Source organism: Hoplias malabaricus, chromosome 1, assembly GCF_029633855.1.
Source record: "Hoplias malabaricus isolate fHopMal1 chromosome 1, fHopMal1.hap1, whole genome shotgun sequence".
In the NCBI taxonomy this organism is placed as follows: Eukaryota; Metazoa; Chordata; class Actinopteri; order Characiformes; family Erythrinidae; genus Hoplias; species Hoplias malabaricus.
In genome coordinates, this window is record NC_089800.1 from 12,441,700 (window position 1) to 12,460,975 (window position 19,276).

General features: G+C 37.6%; 1 protein-coding gene across 1 annotated transcript in view; it reads right to left on the reverse strand.

Moving 5' to 3' along the window:
• LOC136669216 (protein disulfide-isomerase TMX3-like) overlaps nucleotides 1-19,276 on the reverse strand; it is a 50,374-nt gene that overhangs the window by 24,851 nt on the left and 6,247 nt on the right. Inside the window, exons 6-10 of the mRNA XM_066646791.1 lie at nucleotides 17,404-17,484; nucleotides 16,714-16,813; nucleotides 13,236-13,313; nucleotides 12,292-12,358; nucleotides 693-791 (exon numbers count right to left, since the gene is read on the reverse strand). Of these exons, the coding sequence (XP_066502888.1) occupies nucleotides 693-791; nucleotides 12,292-12,358; nucleotides 13,236-13,313; nucleotides 16,714-16,813; nucleotides 17,404-17,484 (425 nt within the window). The remainder of the gene's footprint in view (nucleotides 1-692; nucleotides 792-12,291; nucleotides 12,359-13,235; nucleotides 13,314-16,713; nucleotides 16,814-17,403; nucleotides 17,485-19,276) is intronic.

The window sequence follows — 19,276 nt, forward strand, 5'->3', positions numbered from 1 at the left end:
TTCTGGCCATGTCTTAAAACACTCTCAATACTCTACAAAGTTAAAACTGAGTCATGCAGCTTGTGGCTGAATATGTGAACAGTGCCACATGAGAAGTATAAATCACTATTGCTCCGTTGAAGCCATTACCTCCCCTACTTAATTTGTACAATTCACAGCGAACACAGGGAAATTTGAGATTCTGCAGTTCATTACAGAAGAGTAGTAACAAGATGCATGCTGAGAAACTAATCTGGAGGAAGGAATTGTCAGTGTCAGAATTTGACAATTATCTGACACTACTTAACAGCTCTGTTTATTTATTTATTTATTAAATTTAATTCCTAAACTGTTGTATAAAAGTAATACAACACACAAGCCATGCTGTTATTTTTTCGTAAAGTGACCAGCTTTGTCTTCAAAACAATGCTGTTCAAGTTATACCTGAATGAATGCTTCTAAATTTTTTATGTTAGTGTATAAATATATATACAAAACTTACAAAGATCAAAAAGTCTCATCACTTAAATAGCGTCAAATGAGGAAGTAGTATCCGAAAGGTTTTGTGCAATGCAGTACCTTCCAGATGAATGCAAATATCATGTCTGTTCACATTCTTTACATAGGTCAGAGGACAGGTTTCCTCATTTGTTTTATTTGGTTTGCTTTGTTTGCGAGAGCCTGATGGTGTGTGTTGTAATGCGGGTCAGTACCAGTCTCTCCCAGCTCGTAGAGTGTGAAGCCATCAATCTGCAGGTAACCCTGGAAACGTTCCCTGTTCACCCATGACGATAAGCTGCCATCTTCATACTCTGCAACACAAAACAGAGGCAGATGCAGTGAGGCGTGCTCAGAAACCAACAAGCAGACATACTGTACATAACTTGCCTACAGTTCCAAGGGAGTAGGTACAGGCAGATTTTTTTAATAATGACACAAGATCTGTCCATTTTCGGCATTTCATAAATATGCATCTTTACCCCTAAATTTGAAAATTGAAAACCCAGAAAATTGATTTCTATCACAACAGAAAAAACCTGGAACATTCTAAAACAAAAAAAAAATCTCTTGGCTCTGCAATCTTATCTCCATCTGGCTGCATGGGTCTTGTGACATGGTCCCATCTTGCTGGAGGAGATGAATTAAATCAAAGTTTGGACCACTGGCTGTGACGGCAAAAGAGGTAATTGAAGAAGCGCAGTCGGACAAATGTTTTGACAAATGTTTGCCTTTGGGAGAGATGTTTACAAACGACAGGCTATTAATGAACACCAGCTCTGGCAAACACCCTCCTGTGCGTCAAAGTCAACCGCTTTGGGTTTGGTTGTGAGGATTCTGAATATGCGAGGCATGTGGGCAGAAAACAAAACAAGAAAATAAAATAATAAATCGAACAAAAACTAGCTTCAGCACCGTTAGCCATTTCTAAAAATTTTTCTCAAATATTTGATGTGTGTTAAAGCTCCAATTGGTTTAAATGGAACTCGTTACTGCCACTTGCCACAAAAGATAAAAAAGAAGCAATAGACAACTCATAAGACTGAATAAACTTCTTTATAAGGCACCTTCATTACTGTGCTGAATAAGCTCCAACAAATGCCCCAACTTAAGAGCATGATAATCACTTAGTCGTTAATGACCAAGGCTCGAAGACATAAAATTAATGACAGAAATGAAAACAAAGAGAGAGGTAATTGGGGGTCAACTACAGCAATAAGTAGCCATTTAAATCATTAATAAGATCTAATCCCAGGCAGCCACCATCTGAATTATAATCAGATTCGCTTGTCAGTCACCGACTTCCGCAAGGCACTTTGAAGAGCAGCGCTCTGCGATATCCTTTCAACTAATTCATGAAACTCCTTTATGATCAAGGCTGTATGCTGTAGCGTCTTATTCGGAAATGTCCCACTTCGCCAAAAATGATACCAAGCACCGTAAGCTCATAAGTGATTCTTTTTAAAAGTTGTTTCAACTGTAAAACTTAAAACCCAAAGATTTCCACTAACACCCATAACTTCAGATATCCTCACCTGTTAATCTTGACCATTTACTCAGAAGATGCAACTGGTCCATTTATGATGCTGTTACTATATGCAACAATAATAAAAACTAGATTACGACCTAAAGTATAAATTTCACAACAAAATTAGTCTTGACCTTGCATACCATGTGCGATTCATGCGCCAGCTCCTCCATTTAAAATTCCAATAGGTTCAACAGAGAGAATTCCATCTCCATTTGAATAATCCCTCCATAAGTGGGCCTGGGACATATGAGGTATGCCTTCATCCTGACATAAAACACCTACTGTCAGATATGCTACTCCTCAGTGGATTCTGAGACACTTGAATCATCCACACTCTCTCTCCTGCAAGTGCTTTTCCCCTCCATCTGCCTAATTCCTCACACCTCAGCTCAGGTGAGGAAACCAAGCTGTTCTGTAGTTCTAATAGCCCTCAGGTGGACACAAAGGCCTTGAACTGTAGAACTTCTGCCTGGAGGACCATAATGACTTTCCTAGTCCTCGAGTCACTACTACTATTCAAGGGAGCTGGGGTCCGTGGCAGGCTGAAATATTTATTGGACAAGATCTAATACTTATAAAAGTCTGCCATGAAATGTTGATAGCAGAAATGTTCAGATTGAAAAGGATTGCCTTGGTGGTGATACTTGGCTTCTTGCACTGCTGTTATTGCCAGTGCAGATGTCATTTCTGGATTTCTACCATGCCCTTTGAGATTTTTTTTTATCGTTTGGATCTCCTTGGACTTTTTATTTATGTTTGCACTGGGGCCACAGGCACTTGAAAACAATTGAATAATGCTTTATGGCATTTGCACAGCCAGCGCACAACCTTTGGTTTTAGTCATGAGTTGCAACTGAACAGTAACTGACTAGAAAAGCTCTGCACCATTCATTCATTCATCACTTTAACCGCTTATGCAGTTCAGGGTAGCATTGGATCCGAAGCCCACCCGGAATCACTGGGCACAAGGCAGAAACACAACCCGAAGGGGGCGCCAGTCCCTCATAGGGCAAGACATAGACACACATTCACATCTATGAACACTTTTGAATCGCCAATCCACCTACCAACGTTTGTTTTTGGACTGTGGGAAGAAACCCAGGTGAACATTGGGAGAACACATCAAACTCCTCACAGACAATCAAGGACTATTTGGATTGCTATAGAAACTTGCATTGTCTCAAACTTGTGACAATTTCATGAGGTATGAATTGCCTTCTATGTGGGTTTTAGGTTAATATTTACCTTTAACATCTCTAGCACAATATCTCGGTATATTTTTGTTTTATTATTATTATTATTTTTTTTTTTTTAATAAAAGAAAAAATAAATTAAAAAAAATTCAACCCAGCGTGAATGGTCAAATAATTCAATATATTATAATTTAATTTATACCATTACATTTATTATTATAATATATATATATATATATATATATATATATATATATATATATTCTGATTCATGGTCCTACATTTATGCTTCTGGTATGTAGTCTTAAATCCACCCCCCAAAAAAAAATTTAATATTACTGTACTTTTATGCTTTGAATTTTACGTCTCGTCTGTGCTGAGGATCTGAAGTTTCAGGGCTTTCCTTAGTCACATACCATATCTACTGTATGAACTCCACTGGGAAATCTCACTCCTACAGTGTTCTGCAGTTGCAGTCAGGCAGGGGCTCAAAAGTACTGGCTGATATTTTTTATGTTGTTTTCAGCTTGAACGTTTCCACTGAAATAAACCCTGATTTGAAGTGTGAGTTGCTTGAGTGGAGCTTTTCATTGCTACATTAAAGCGTAGTCTCCCTGAATCCAAGGGCATATGGCCAAAATTTGGAAGAAGAATCCTTTTTTAAAAGGTACTTATATGAGACATATGCTATTTTAGGTTGCCTCAAAGCATTTAGTTTTCGGTTTATTCTATAAACAATAATGAGTACAACTAAAATGATCTGATTTGTAGGGTGGGACATCATTGATTGGTGAGGTCATGTACTGACAAAAATCACTAGCAAGAGGTTAATTTGATTCATGCCCTCACATTTGAAAAATAAGCGACCTCTCACCTCTTCCTAGAAGCTGTCATCTTCAAAGTCCTGCACTGCAGATCCAGACCTAATGGATCCTATAGCAGTGGCACTGTGCTAGTTACAGTTTCTCATGTGCTGCTGAATAAATCCAGGGGATACCTAAGAAAGTATTCACTACAGTAGGTTAGGGATGGTTCACAGACACAAACTAAAGATGAGCATTTCAATCAAGTCTGATATTAGATTTTTTTCATAGCATTATTCTAATATTAATTTTAAAAAATGAACACAAAGCACCCCTAAACCCCAGGCTTAAAATATATTTGGTGTCCATTTTATTACGCATGGAATTTTATGTAAAATGTACAACAGCACAGCAGCATGGAATCTTTTCCTCCTTTTATTTTTTTCTCATATATATTTTTACTATTTATTTAATACTTATTATTAATTTATTTATTTCAGACATGAACAAATAAGAATAATAATAATAGGTTAAATTCCCAATATTCAATAGCCATTATTGGTCTGTTAATTCCATTTTTAATTAATAATCCTTCTGCAAACAGCACAGAGAACCATCAATGACCTTCGTCTTCAAAAGTATATTTGACTAAAAAGGCTACAGTGAAAGAGACTTAGCAAGAAGCTCGCGGGGCACATCTACATATAGCCCCGAGGGTCAAACGAGGATTTATTATATTACATTTGTTTTTAAAACATTCCTTAAACTTTGATAACAAACATTTCTCCCAGACCTCTTCAGAAAGTGTATGGTTAATTTTAGGTAATGCATTATAAGCCACTGACAAATTTGCACAGCCCTTAGAAAGGCGAATTTGATAACAAAAAACATGCATCATTTTCACGAAAAAGACACTGATAAAATATCTGTGCATGAAGTGAAGGGGCAGAGACGGCCAGCAGAGGCCAAACCACCAAACTACACACACAGCACCTGGCTAACAAGGTCAGATCACAAAAACCTTCAAACAGATGCTTTCTTACCGTTCATGTTTTATCAGTAAAAAGGACATTTTTTTTTCTCTTTTCACACAGCAGCAATGTAGGTGTTTCTGAATAGGGAAATCAGTCCCTGCAGACATCTATTCCTGGTCATCCACACAAAAACATTTTACACTCATTTACTGCCTCTAATTTACATTGCAAGCTGCGTTATCTCACATGCCTTTTAGCAGCTGATAAAACCATTAGCAAACAAGAGTGGGAAAAAACCCAATATGGACCACCTTCACGGGCCAGTATCTCACACAGCTCTTCAGTCAGACCTTGCAGCATTTAATCTGCACGGGAAGTGTTTTTTTTTTTTTTTTTTTTACAGTTTCTCTACAAAGGAGGACTAAAAGAAGGGGGAAGAAAAAAAAAAGGGCTAGAAGACTATTTTAAAAGGCAATGTCTTGATTTAACAACGCTGGATCTGCAGATCTCTGTGAGGTCTGAAAAGGCAAGAGACCAAGTCATTCTATGAAAATTCTGTAAAGATATATTAAAAATAAGATTAATAAATAAATAAATAAAAACCCTTCCCTACGCTCTTCTTGAAAAAGGAACCACTCTTCGTGCCGTGGCATTGGCTTCTGAAATTGCAGCACTTAGGCAGGTGAAAAATGGATGAGGAGCCACAGATGTTTTCGCGCCTCATCCTCCGGAGTGGACTTTGAAGTTCACTCGCAGCTGTAAAACAATCAAAGTTCTGACAGCAGGCCGTGGAATAGGGTTGCCGCAAAGTGGGACGCCTTGTTTGGACAGCAAACTGGTTTTGTGCGTATCCAATCTCTGACGTGACTGTCTTTCTCTCAGAGACGGGGAATAGATGTGTCGGGATTTAAGCTTCCCTTTGTTCTTGTGTAGTTAGCAATACATTTCCACATGCAGCATGAACACAGTGAAATGGAAGCGATGCATAATCATACATGTCCAAATTAATTAAGACTAACTACCTTTACATTGAATGACATGCATGAACTGCCAGTAGATGCAATAGGAAATTTAAATACCTAGTCTTTGCTTTGATGATATCTGTCCAAAATGGAACAGATCATTTTTTCTTTGGATGTAGGAAATAGAAGGTTGCGCATAAAGAAAAGCGGCACAAATTAATCTGTTGATATGCTGTTTGATGTACACTTCACATTCGCCTAGTATTTAAAATATGGCTAGGTTTATTTTTGTGCCAGTAGATGTAACAACAAAACACCTGTCCCCAAACAGACGCCCACACATTTTCATTAACTGATTAGGTCACTAAAATAAGGTCATCTTGAAAGTTAACTACACATTTTATAGCACTATCAACATACATCTCTACACTTGGAGGCAACAGCGAAAAAAATCAACAAATCTATCTCCTTACCCCTTACAGTTATTCAACCAAGATGTGTCTGTCGACTGAAATCAAAAAAGACGCTTTTGAACTGGATCTACAAGGCACTTTACCTAACAAGCAGGGGTGTATAATCAGAATCAAAACATGTTCCAATCAAGTAAGAGGGAACGTATTTTTTTTTTTAAATAAATTGTATTTAAATGCTGCTGGTAAACAAAACAGAATTCAAATAATACATAACTTGTGCTAAAAGGCCAGCTATGTCTTTCTTTTAGTGCAACAGTTCACATTAAGTGTTTTGGAGCTAAATACCAAATATGTAAAAATCATACTTACAGAAATGTGAATATGTTTACGCACACAGTGTCCTCATGATTTGCTTTCATAACAGAACCCAGAGTAAAGCCTGATTTATTAAACAATACACACTGCTGTATGCACATAAATGAAGGTAAAATAGCACTCAACAGCTTAATGCATCAGATGAGAACCCAAGCTGCCACCCCCACCCCCCCACCCTCCACAAAGGGGGGGGGGGGGTGCTCTCCTACCCAGTCAGAGACTCAGATTAATTTTATATAAAGAGAGACAGCTGAGACAACGCAGGAGATTGAACTTGTGATGTCCTGGTGACAGGGCACATACTTGGGCCTGAAAAAATTGAAAACTTTTTTTTTTTAATTTCTTGGCAAAAATTCAAGTTCAAGTCAACAAGCATCACCACATGGAAACGTGTTACATTTCAGTATACACAAACTCACTACACTCCTATCAATGGCACTCAAAGCAAACATGCACACGCCTTCATCCTGCTAATGAGAGGTCCTCAGAGGGAGATACCGCTACATGCAAATTCAGTGCTAACCGACTGATCTTAGTGGAGAGCGCAAACCAAATGATACAGCTCTGATGTCATAAACAGAACACAGGCAGAAACCCAGAACAGATGACAACATAAGGTAACGGAAAGAAAATATATGGAAGGGCTTTTTGGTATTTTATCCTTTTGGTAATATCTTAAATTTGCTTTGATAATTAGGGCTTAAAATGTTATATATTGAGACTAGAATGATTCAGCAGCTTGGAAATAAGTGACAGTTCTGGAAAATTCACAAGTGTTATATTTTCAACATTTTTACAGTATCACATGTTGATTTTTGCATCAGTGTTCATTCATGAGCCTCTTATTGTGAGGTACTTCCACCTTGTGCTCAAGAGAACATCTGAAAAAATGGAAAAAACTTCTGTTGGAAAAAAAAAAAGCTTTCTGTTCTCCTTGTCATAAAATTATAGAAAAACCTTACACTTTGGATAAAAAATAGATTTCTGTAAGAGGAACTTAGCAGGTAGCATGCATTTGCTTTAATTAATCTGTGGCTTTGCAGTCCTTATATCTTTTATTTATCTATTTATTTATTTTTGATATATTACAGCCAGTCAGGATTTTGGCAGCAAATATAATACAAGCATTTGTAAGTTTCAAATGCAGAAAATTAATTGCCAAATGCACAATGAAAGGCATACCCTAATGTTGAATTCCCTCAATTAATGTAGGCATCATACGTGTGTGTGTGTGTGTGTATTTTCCTTTACTAAAGAAGCCTTGAAGAAACATTTAAATGTGTAGTTTAACACATGTGTGTCTTGTGTGTGTCTACTCTCTTCTCTTTCCTAGGTATCAGCTTAAAGCTTGTTTAGGTTTCTCTAAACACTTGTGAAGTTCTGATGGAAAAGAACTGATCAGGATTTTCAGAGCTACTATAATTCATGGATAGTTTGGACCCTAAACCATTTGCTCTAGCTGGGAGGCATTCTCTGATTGGAAAACAAAGTACTGCTAAATGCCGCAAACCCGCGTAAATGTTTAATCAGACTGCAACAAACTAAATGGATGTGAGGATTCTGTTGCCCAGCAGTAAAGTAGTGCATACTGAATAACAGTTTACAGCAAGTTTAGTTTCAACCCCTCAGGGTTCATTTACTGATCGTGAGTCCTTCTAAATGCTCACTGGCAAAGGTTACTGTCAAAGTGATGTCAAAGAATTTAGAGAACCATTCAGACCACTTTCAGGAGAAACAGCATATTTAACTCTCTCTCACGCAGCTCTCGTAGTTCATGTATCAGTAACTTATCCACAGTTAATGTGTTTGGCAGACAGTTCACAGCTGATTCAATAATTCAAATGGAGAAAAAAAAAATAAAAAATAGGTGATACTTGTTCAATGACAAGTGTTAGGATACTGATGGCTTCTGAATGTTGGCTAATTAACACAATTTTCTAGTCACGTATCCTCACTCTCAGAATAAAAAGCTGGAGTAGATGTACATTATGGTCACTGAAGGTACACACAGTGTAAATGTACCTTTAAAAGGTACACCAGTGTTTAAAAGTACAGTTGTGTTCCCTAAACGTACATAACATCCGCTTGAAATAAAAATAAATAAATAAATAAAAATAAAAAAAAAGTCCTGGAGATTAAACTGGGTGTATGAAATCAACACAGTTTTCAAATCTACAATCATTACAGAGTGTAGTACAATTAAGTTCCTAACTAAAGGTACTGCCCTTGAGGGTACCACCACAGTGAGAGCAAAAGCTACCACAACAGTCTTCTCAAACCTTAAAGACTCATCTCTGAGTTTAGTTCCTTGCTCTTTAATATACACATGCATGTTTTATATATCATCACTGTCCAATTTAAAAACATGTATTTCCCAAAAAATAAAATTAAATTAAATGGAAGTCATGGTAAAAAATAAATTTGGAGTAAAAGTAAAATTGGAGCATTTCTATTGGTCGACTCATCATGAAATTTTCACACAGCTGAAGGACAGCTGCTAGGTTCCAATATATAGTACACTAAAAGTCAACAAAAACGAAGATGCATGTTTTTTTATATGACAGTTTGTAATAAAAGCCAGAAAATGAAACAGCATGTGGCATTGCAGCTTTCCATTTATAGTGCCACTATATAAAGAGCACAGTGTTGCTTTTGTTGTTGCTGTTATAGCTTGTGTGTGTGTGTGTGCACATTCAAACAAAATTCAAATAGCTAAGAGCTTGTTATTGATTTGTTTCATCACAAGAGAAAACAGATGTGCGAATCACATGCATATACATTTGCCCGCTTGTTAAAAATAATGGGGAAAAAGGTCAATGTTCTGATCACGATTTGATAAAAAAAAGGAAACAGTGAAAATGAGAAAGCATGTTACTGAAAGTGAATAGTAGATGGCAGTGCAGTCAAAGACACAAACAGCAGTGTCAATGCCTCACCATTAGAGGTGGTAAAATATTTTGGGTCGTTATGTTAGACCTCGATGGAGGAAATAGCAGAATTGACTGTTGTGAATATCAACTCAAATCAGACCAAATTTCCCCTCATTTTCTTCCAGGTTTTCCTCGAACATGACAACAGTTAACAGAACTGAGACGCTTTGCATCCAGACCCTCGAGGACTCGGCAGAGAGCGGACTCTTTGTGGTCAGAGTGACCTGCAATGACCTTTTCTTACTTGGTTACTGGTGGAACAAAGAGCCCTTCCACAGTGAGCTACTGGAGCAGACTGGCGTAGTAAGAGCCACCAATCCAGACCAAAGCCTGGGACTGGAGTTTGTGCTTCGAGTCAGACACAGAGCACCTGGCCTGCAAAACGCACACTACTGGAGTCCCTTCATCCTGAGGCTGTGTCTGGACGCCCTGCGTTTTCGTTATCGGCTGCCAACATGGGCTCAGGCTATGGGAATTCAGGAAGCAATGCAGGAGACCGGGGAGCTTGTGCTACAACGGTGAACCATACAGAAGAACTGAAACTGATTTAAGCAATAAATGTGTCCTTAGGTACAGCTTTTGGTTCAATTTTTTGGATCAATTTTTGTTGAGCAGTTCTTTTAAGCTTGGGGAGAAACACCAGCTGAAATGTCACTCTGGACAATTTAGTAAGACTATTTTGATTAGCTTGGAAAGGAAGAAAACATATTGAGAAGGTTTTCAAAGAATTTACTCAGTGTAGACGTACTCCTGGAACTGCAGGAGAATCTCAAAGACTGTGAGAATGTCAAGGCACGTTAGGTTTTCAGTTTCTAGACTTGTCGAGTCTTGATATTCCAAAGTGATTTTGAAATCTTAAGTCTTCCTTTCATGTTTGTTTGTTTGTTTTTTGTTTAACTTTGATCTGTGCTTCAGATTTAACTGTACTTTTGGTTGCTAATTGATTGGGGGAGGGAGGGGAAAAATGTTCCAGACAACACATTTCTAAACCCATAAAAAATGTATTTGAAAAAAAAAAAAACACACATTTCATGCTTTAACAGGTCTGCTGCCTATAATTAGTTCACAGCCGGACATGTTTTGCAGTTCTCATATGGATCTCATATGGATTTATGAATTTACATAGTACAGAGAAGCCCTTAAAGGAAAATAACCTCTACAGGCTTTCAGTCGAGGTGTGTACATCACAGAGGATCTGTTCCATTTACAATGCAGCGTCACATCCCTGATGCTGCATTTGCATTCATTGAAATGAGCACACCTCTTTTTCACTTCATGCAAAACGTGTGGCTTGGTGAGACACCTCTCTCTCTGGTATTTACTTCAGTATCAGACTAGGGCTCAGCAGGTAGTTCAATTTAAAATGTGTAATTTTTTAAATCGTATGTGCTGCAATGTTAATTATAGCCATATGAAACAGCTGAAAGGCAGGGGGAATTAAACCAAAGAGAGAGTTTGTGAAGAGTCTTAACATAATTTAGACCGGCCAGAAGGAGCCAAGCACACGTGACGTTTTGGGACACTGCTGGATTTTCCATATTACCTTTTATTTTCCATATTATCATTTTTATAGCCAAATGTGCACATATGACAGTACAATAATGGCAGTGTGTTACACTAACAGTGGTATAACGATGCTAGATTTTCACGGTTCGGGCCAGGCCATAGTTTCTGGGCCATGGTTTAATTTCAGATTGAAAAATCAATGAAAAAATGTGAAATTTCCTTTGTGACTGATTTTCATTTAAAACGTCAGTATAATACAAAATGTGACAAATTAAAAATAAATAGATAATAATAATAAAAAAATTCACACACACACACGGATGAAGCAGCTAAAACACAAAGCCACAGTACTTTCTTTGTGATATTTTTCTTGAAAATATCAACATTTTCTGCTCCTTCTCTGATGAGATGGCAGAAGCCATTTGAGCAGTCAATGTCTGCAGCTATTGAGAAAACTCTCACTGTCAAGAGATGCTGCAGGAACACAAACATATTGCATAGCCTTTTTCTTCAAACAATGATACCCTTGTTCATGTTCTTCGTAAATCTTTGGTAGCGCACATGCTGAAGTGCTGTCTGCTACGAATCTCATCCCGAGGCTCAGCACATTTAACCGACACTAGAATCCCCCAGTATCGTCCGTCAGAAATTGTCTGTGTTGTAAATTTTTCTTTTAGCTCCCAGTTCAAAGATGAACCACCACATTCAACTTATTTCTAGATGCATAAACCACTATTTCCCTTTTAATATTTAACGACAAACCTGGAAACAAAGCAGAGCTGTCCACAATTTCAGGACAGGTGGTTAACCTTTCAAATGTGCTAATGCAGTTGTTCTCAGTTTCGGTTCGGCACTGTATGCTACATTCAGCACTGATGCTTCAGTCCAGATCGACTGGGCTCACTTGTCCTCTGGTGGGCATGCTAGTCCTCATTGTGTGAAACATTTTTACAAAATAATGACTTTGGGGAAAAATCTATTTGCAGTTTAAATCTGTCAATTTATTGGTGATAAAAGTGGCAGTTATGTTCAAACCAATATCAATAATGCAGCCAGACCAACAGGCAAAATGAGTCAGCACACTCTTCACGAAAGCAAAAGTGTAAGCTTACAGACTCGTTACTCACCATCGTAAGTGAAGAAGGTGCCGTCTTTGAAGACAACTACTGAGGGCAATTCAGGCAAAGTTACAGACTGCAAAGAGGGAAAAAAAAGACCCAAAGTGTAAAGCATGAGCAAGAAAGAGTCAGAATTGTCGGATGAATACTTTCATGGATTTTTCCCTTTCACTGAAACTTACTGACTGAGCATTTTCTGCACTACGGTTGATTAAATAAGAGGATAAATATTTGTAGATGTACAAAAGGCATGTACACACACACACACACACAGGGTTTTTCATAGTAACACAAAACAATACCAATAATATGAATCTGTATACGCAATAAATGGTATTGTATAGGGCTAGAAAGGTATAAAAACAGACTTTTGCGCAGGAACCAGAAAAGCAATAAAGTATTTCAAGTTAACATCATCACATTTTTTTTAAAGACTCTCCAAAAAATAGCAAACGTATCTGTAAACACGTATGAATTAAAGCAATAGTTCTACAACCCAGAAGAAACCTGACAAAAAGCAATAATAAATGCCAGAGTATTACTCTGCATATCTAGTTTATTTTAATAACTAAAATATTTTTTATATTATGCTTTCCAGTCCGTTCATTTCTTGTAAACTATGACTAAGGTAACAGTGAAAGTACAGTTAAATTATACTCGATGTAGTTAAATAAATGTCTCATCTCCAGTTATAAACATGTTAAATTATGAAAATATGTAGGTGATGCTCCACTAATAAAACAGCACCTAATAAAAGAGAAATTCCTAACACATTTAGGAGACCCCTGAAAAGTCCTATATTTCATTCAGCTTGGGGCTGGTTTTCATTATTTTCAACAACTTTTAATCCCAGCAGTTAAAGTCGGCTGTAATTTGGGTCACCCCCAGAAAGTCTGTGGAGGTATGAGCGATATTTTCCACTTCAACGTGCTTTAAAAGAACACACATCTCACCTCTGGTAAGACGTCTTCAGAGGCAGAGAAGAAGTACGTGTAAACAATAAGCTCAGAGGCCACATCGATGTACTTCTCCTGAAACCACAAAACAGCAAGTCACTGAGGAATATTGTCAAAGTCACTGTAAAGACAAGATGCCCCAATTCTCCTAGTAACATACTGTTACTTTTAAGTAGGTCCAAAGCTATTATGAAAAGAATAATAAACTATAATGGTGAAGACATGCAAAAATACTCCATTCTGTTTTCAAACTTGTTAGTGATTTTCACTGCATTAGAGCAGTGTTAATTAAAACATCTACATTTACTCACTTAATAATATCAGTGTTTTATCAGCAACATTTTTGCTAATGCCAAATAATCCTTTGATCAATTACATGATAAATAAGTTGGGCCTTGACGTTACGCAAGAGAACAGTATGAGCTGTAGGAACGCTGAAATTAATACTGTTGTATTTTCATAATTCATAGACACCAATTAAGCACAAGCCAAAAATAAGCACAGATCCTTTTAATCAAGCACTCATCCATCTCCAAGAATCTAGCTCATCCCCACCCCAAAGCAAAAAAGGAAGGAAAATAGTCATTCAAATTTTGGGCTCCAGAGATCCTGAGATCTCAAAACACCACAGCATCAGCCACACAAGCACTGCGTACATGATTCCCTCTGCAGGCTCTGGGGCAATTACTCTGCTAGTTTCGCATCAGCATCATTTTATGGCCAATTCTTCACCATGGGCTGGAAATGCCCCATGACGAGGCTTCGCAAACATCAACTCGCTCCACTTCATTTAGGACCGGTGGTGTCGGGGCCTGGCGGGGCTGAATTTATGATGCAATCAATAGAGCGGCTTTTGTCTCCGTGGCTCTTTCCAGAAGCAGCCCTCAGATGTGTGGACAAACAGCTCATAGCGGAGCCTGACAGGATGGCGCAAGGAAAAGCTGCAACTCATCGATTCTGACATATTTTGTGGCTATTTCAAAAAGACTGTGAATCCGACCTGACACCAGTGTTATAGCTATAGATTTGCAGTTGACGAGTGATGTGATGTCATTACCACTCATTCAATTGCTGGACAAAGCCACTGCAATGCTGCTTTGGGTCTACTGTAAACGGTGTAATAGCCAGAGACTAATGCGTTTTTTTTAATGCCAGATAATGAGAGATGCTGCCAATAAAATTTTCATCCAAAATCTCTGTGTAATATCTTTTGTGCTCAAAAGATGACACCCCAAAGATTCAGGCCTAAAATTCCTGAACATAACTGCATTCACCTTGGGATATCAACCAATAATTTTGATAGTTTTGATCTGGTCGGTCTGTTCTTTCAGACACCCATCCAATCACAATTTTTAAATCATGTTTCAGAGGTAAGGTAATGCAATATAAGGAGGTGAGTTATTCCTGCCCCAACTTGAAACCTAAACCTAGTTTGCCTTGTAGAAAACAGCAGAATTGTTGTACCACAAATTATGTGTATTGTGCTAATGCTAAAGTCATTTCACAGAATCAGTGTCAGTGCACAGGTTTGCTCTGCCTCTAACACATTATTAGTGTTTTATAGTGTTTTTTACACCTGGCTCGGGTCTGTTTGGAGCTTCAATACAAGAACAAAAGGGGAAAAAAATGCAAACTGATGATTTCCCAAAAGACAGACACCACCGCAAGCTGAAAGTAAAGAACAAAAACCTCTGTAGTTATGATTTCATTATTTGAACTTGACAACAGCTCATTAGCGCTGAATCACAGCAGCATTCACAGGGAACATTCAACAGTTCCAGAACTTTCTAATAACCATCTCACATAAACCTCTGTACCAAGCAGGCAGTAGTGCCCCAAACAGCTTATGCATTTGAGTATCAAATCTTCAGTAATGTGTTACGTCAACAGACTCTACTTGTAATAAGAGAAAAGACGATGGAAAACGATGGAAAAATGACAAAGTCTCATATTTTTAACAAGCCATGTGTAACTTCTCCCAGCTAAGATAAGACACCCCCAGGATATTATTCTCCAAGCTGCTTGAGCTGATAGGCTATCTGCAGTCAACAGCTGTCAAACACAACATTTATGACAAAGCAATCTGTTTGCTACAATTTTACTGTGCTGCAGAAAGCATGCTGAGCAAAACCATCCCAGGTCCCTCTGGTTTTGGCTTCATTGTTATGGTAATTTTCAAGATTCTTCATGATTCATTTGCAGAAAGAACATTTAAATATATATTGCAGAGTACTGAGTAAGAACACACTGTAAACCTGGGGAGGAGTAGATTCATATTTCGAGGAGTGCTGGCACACCTGTATTCTTAGAAGAGTTCATAACTAAGGTTTTGATATTGTAATCAATCCTGTCTGTGTTACATGGCCTACAGCATTAACAAGATATACATTTGTTTTTATATTATTATTATTATTATTATAATAAAAGTGCACGCAAATGTCTTTTTTCCAATGTTTTGATACATTCATTAGTTTCATTTTTGAAAACCAAATTCAAATATATCATGAATGCATGTGTTGTTGTTTTTTTTTTGTCTGTTAAATAAAACAAATGTCCAAATAATATCCGCTTGCTTCCATATTGTACAAAGGTTTCATAAATCAGACCATATAAAGTTCTTAATTCAATCAGGGTTTTCAAACCTGCACACAATTTTACCCATGAGTCTAATGCCAAGTATCTTTTTAATTATATGTCAGCAAATAAATGTTTGTTTAAATGTTTTGTGAACACTGGCTTCATGCAACCATATAAACATCTGTATTTTGAAAGCATTATTGATATAACGGTGGTGTCTCCACCTGTGGGTGCGGTGATCTCGTTATGCCTTTATAATGCAAAGGTCTAACATTAAAGCTTTCTGGTTTATTTTTGTATAATTAACATAAACATTCATCTTATGGTTACCCAAGCCGTGGTGTGTTGATTTTGGAACGGAGGCTTGGTAACTCCCGTTTGATGTGGCTACTATAACTATTCAAATGACCCTAAAAGGTCAAAGATTATGATTTTAAAATCCATGCTGACATCATGCCCAGCCTTCACACAAATGTAAATCGGGGTCTCAGGTGTCGATATTGAGCCTGTGTGTAAATCTGTGTGTGAGGAATAAGAGACAGACTTTGCCTCAGGAAGGAATAGTCTCTCTCGACATCTAACTCATGCATGATTCATAAACATATAGAGGAGGAGGCAATGAAGGCTTGAGTTGAGCTGATTGTTAAATCTGCATGTGTGGGTAAATACAAAAACAAAAATGCCACAGGAATAGGACTGTTCCACAAAACCCTGCAAATGATAATCAAGTGGAGGAGACAACCCAGCAATTTGCGGGTACAGGATATTGTGAAAACCCAGTGCATATATTTTATAGGATGCAGAACTGTCCAAGATCAGTCAGGGAAGAAAGAAAAACATTTTCTCTGTGTGTGTGCCAGCTGTATCTACAACCCACCGAAGGCTCGGGAAGGCTTACCTTGAGCGGAGACTCTCCCCCTACGTACACAAACAACACGTCGTGCCTCTTCAGGACATGCTCAAACATCTGTTTGCTGGGGAGGGAACGCACTGCTGGCCTACATTCCAAAGACATGCACACAAACAAATAACACACTCATTTTTCACATAAGCCAGGGAGTGGGAATATGTTCATGACAAAATAAATAACAAACAGCTTCTTCCAGTTGTCAGACGTGTAGATTCAGAGTCAACAGCTAGACCCATGCTGTTGCTAATAACGCAAGTGCTGTTTAACAGAAAATCACAGAAGTCTTCATAAACTGGATGCAGTTCTAGTGACATCTGGTGGTCATGAATAAAGAGTTACAGAAAATCCTTTGGATGGTGTATGCATCAATTTTAACATAATTTAGATTTCACCCATGGAATCCGATCATAAGCATATTCGTTTTCAGATACATTAACCCCTAAATATCTAAGGCTTAGTTCAGATTAAGAGTGACTGAGACACTAACTTAATAAGTCTTAGTGCTGGTGAAGAGTAATACTTACTCAATGAGAACATAAAGTCTGACTGAAAAAAAAGCATTCGTCTCCACACAGTAACCTAAAGTGATTATAGTGACCATTTATCCTCATCAGTGAAAATTCAGATATGAAACTGGTCTCAAATGTATTCCACATTTCAGAATTGAAGATGCCTCACCCAGCCACTCTGTTAGCAAACTCAACGATGTCATCTTTGGTTCTGGGACCCTTGTAGTTATAGGCTAGATCCCCCTTTAGTCTGAAAGGAAACACAAAGAAAAAAAATGTAATATAATAAGAGTTGAGAGAATGGATATAAATATAGGAAAATAGTTATAAGTTCTTCTCTGTCCCACAGCAAATGACCCCAGTGATGCGTGTCTGGAAATTGTGGTCTGCATCCAAAGGTTTTTGTTTTAAACACACATTTTAGGAAGCTGCACAAAGTTTATTTTCTTCTCATAATGCACTGAAGGGGGGGGAGGGAAAAAAATACAACTAATTACTGTCTAATTGGCAGTGGCTATTCTTTGAAAATTCCAATTATTTGTATCTCTTTGTATCCAATTATTTATTTTCTTACAAGGTTGGCCTTTCTCACAACACTGCTGTTTTTTGGGGGAAAAAAGCATAAATAAACAAATAAATAAATAAAAATCAGAAATACAGTCAAATTTCAAACAGTCTAAAACTGAAACTCATGCAGGACACAACATAAAAGACGAAGTTTTTGCGGTGAATATTTTTAAACAACATCTCAGCTTTAAATGCTAAGCACCAGCTATATGAAAGTGTCAAACAAATAAATATCTGTAGTGCTCATTTCACTGGCGCTTTTCCAACAATATGGGCATGTAAGGACACCAACGAAAGGTGTTCAAGAGCCTCTGTAACATGGAGGTAAACAGGGTAAGGACACTTACTTCGCCTGTTTTAGTTGGTGTTAGTTAACGTTAGCTTGACTTGCTAAACTCGGTGTCTCAGATTATACTCGGCTACGTAGCTGCATTACGGAGGTTTATAGTGTCGGATGAATTCGAGTTCGACTTCGATCACATTTACAAGAATAACGGTACCTCTACATTTGAGTTTAGCTTATTACTAGGCTATTGTCATGAATAATGTTGGTTATTTAGCTAGATACTGTCATAACAGTCAGTCATAACGGTGTTTTACAGTGACGTTGTTCAGCTGTTGTCCACCAGTGACGTTATGGTTGCGTTCAAGAATTTCTGTAGCGAGCTCGGGTTTTTCCGTCAATTTAATAAATTTGTCAGTTTAAAAGCTAATTAAGCTGCTATTTTCATTTTAATTCATACTTATATATGTCAGTAACTAAAATAATGTGAAATATTCATGGAGGTCCATTAAGTGGTGCTTAGCCTTTAACATCTAAACATCTCTGCTTTCATAGACCGTGACATTAGTGTTAGACATTAGAGGCAGAGCTGAATCACCTGCGTGAGAACAGGGAAGATCACCAAACTCTATCAGGTTTTTTTCTGATGAAATATATTCAGAATACATTTTCTGAAATGCAATATTTAATGAGCAGCTAACAGAGTAAGTTATAGAAGTAGTATATATTTCAAGGAAAATTCCTGTTCTTTTTCAATCGTCCTGTACATCTGACCTTGAGAGGTAAAGAAAGCCACTCAGTGATTTAATACGGCAGAGTGGATTAAGGCAAATAGTTAATTCTGACTTCTTCACAGTGGTGGTGAGGAAAACCTTCAGCTGGATTAAGTATTACACTGCATTAATCTGCACAGAATGTAGCTCTTCAGAGATGTGCTTCAAACTCAAGTTCTGCCTTTTAAATGGAGGTGACATTTAAAGCTTAATTTAAAGTTTTGAGTCAGGTTTACATTTGAACTTTGCCGGCAGTTAATAAAGAGAGTAATTTAAAATACTCTACAAAAGACTGGAGACTAAATCTACTTCCTGGAAACACAAGACACAACAATCCAGAATATGTGCACATTTTCAGGTTCAACGCAACTTAATTCTGCAGACATTAATTAGTCGTATTTTTGATATTGTGTATGTTC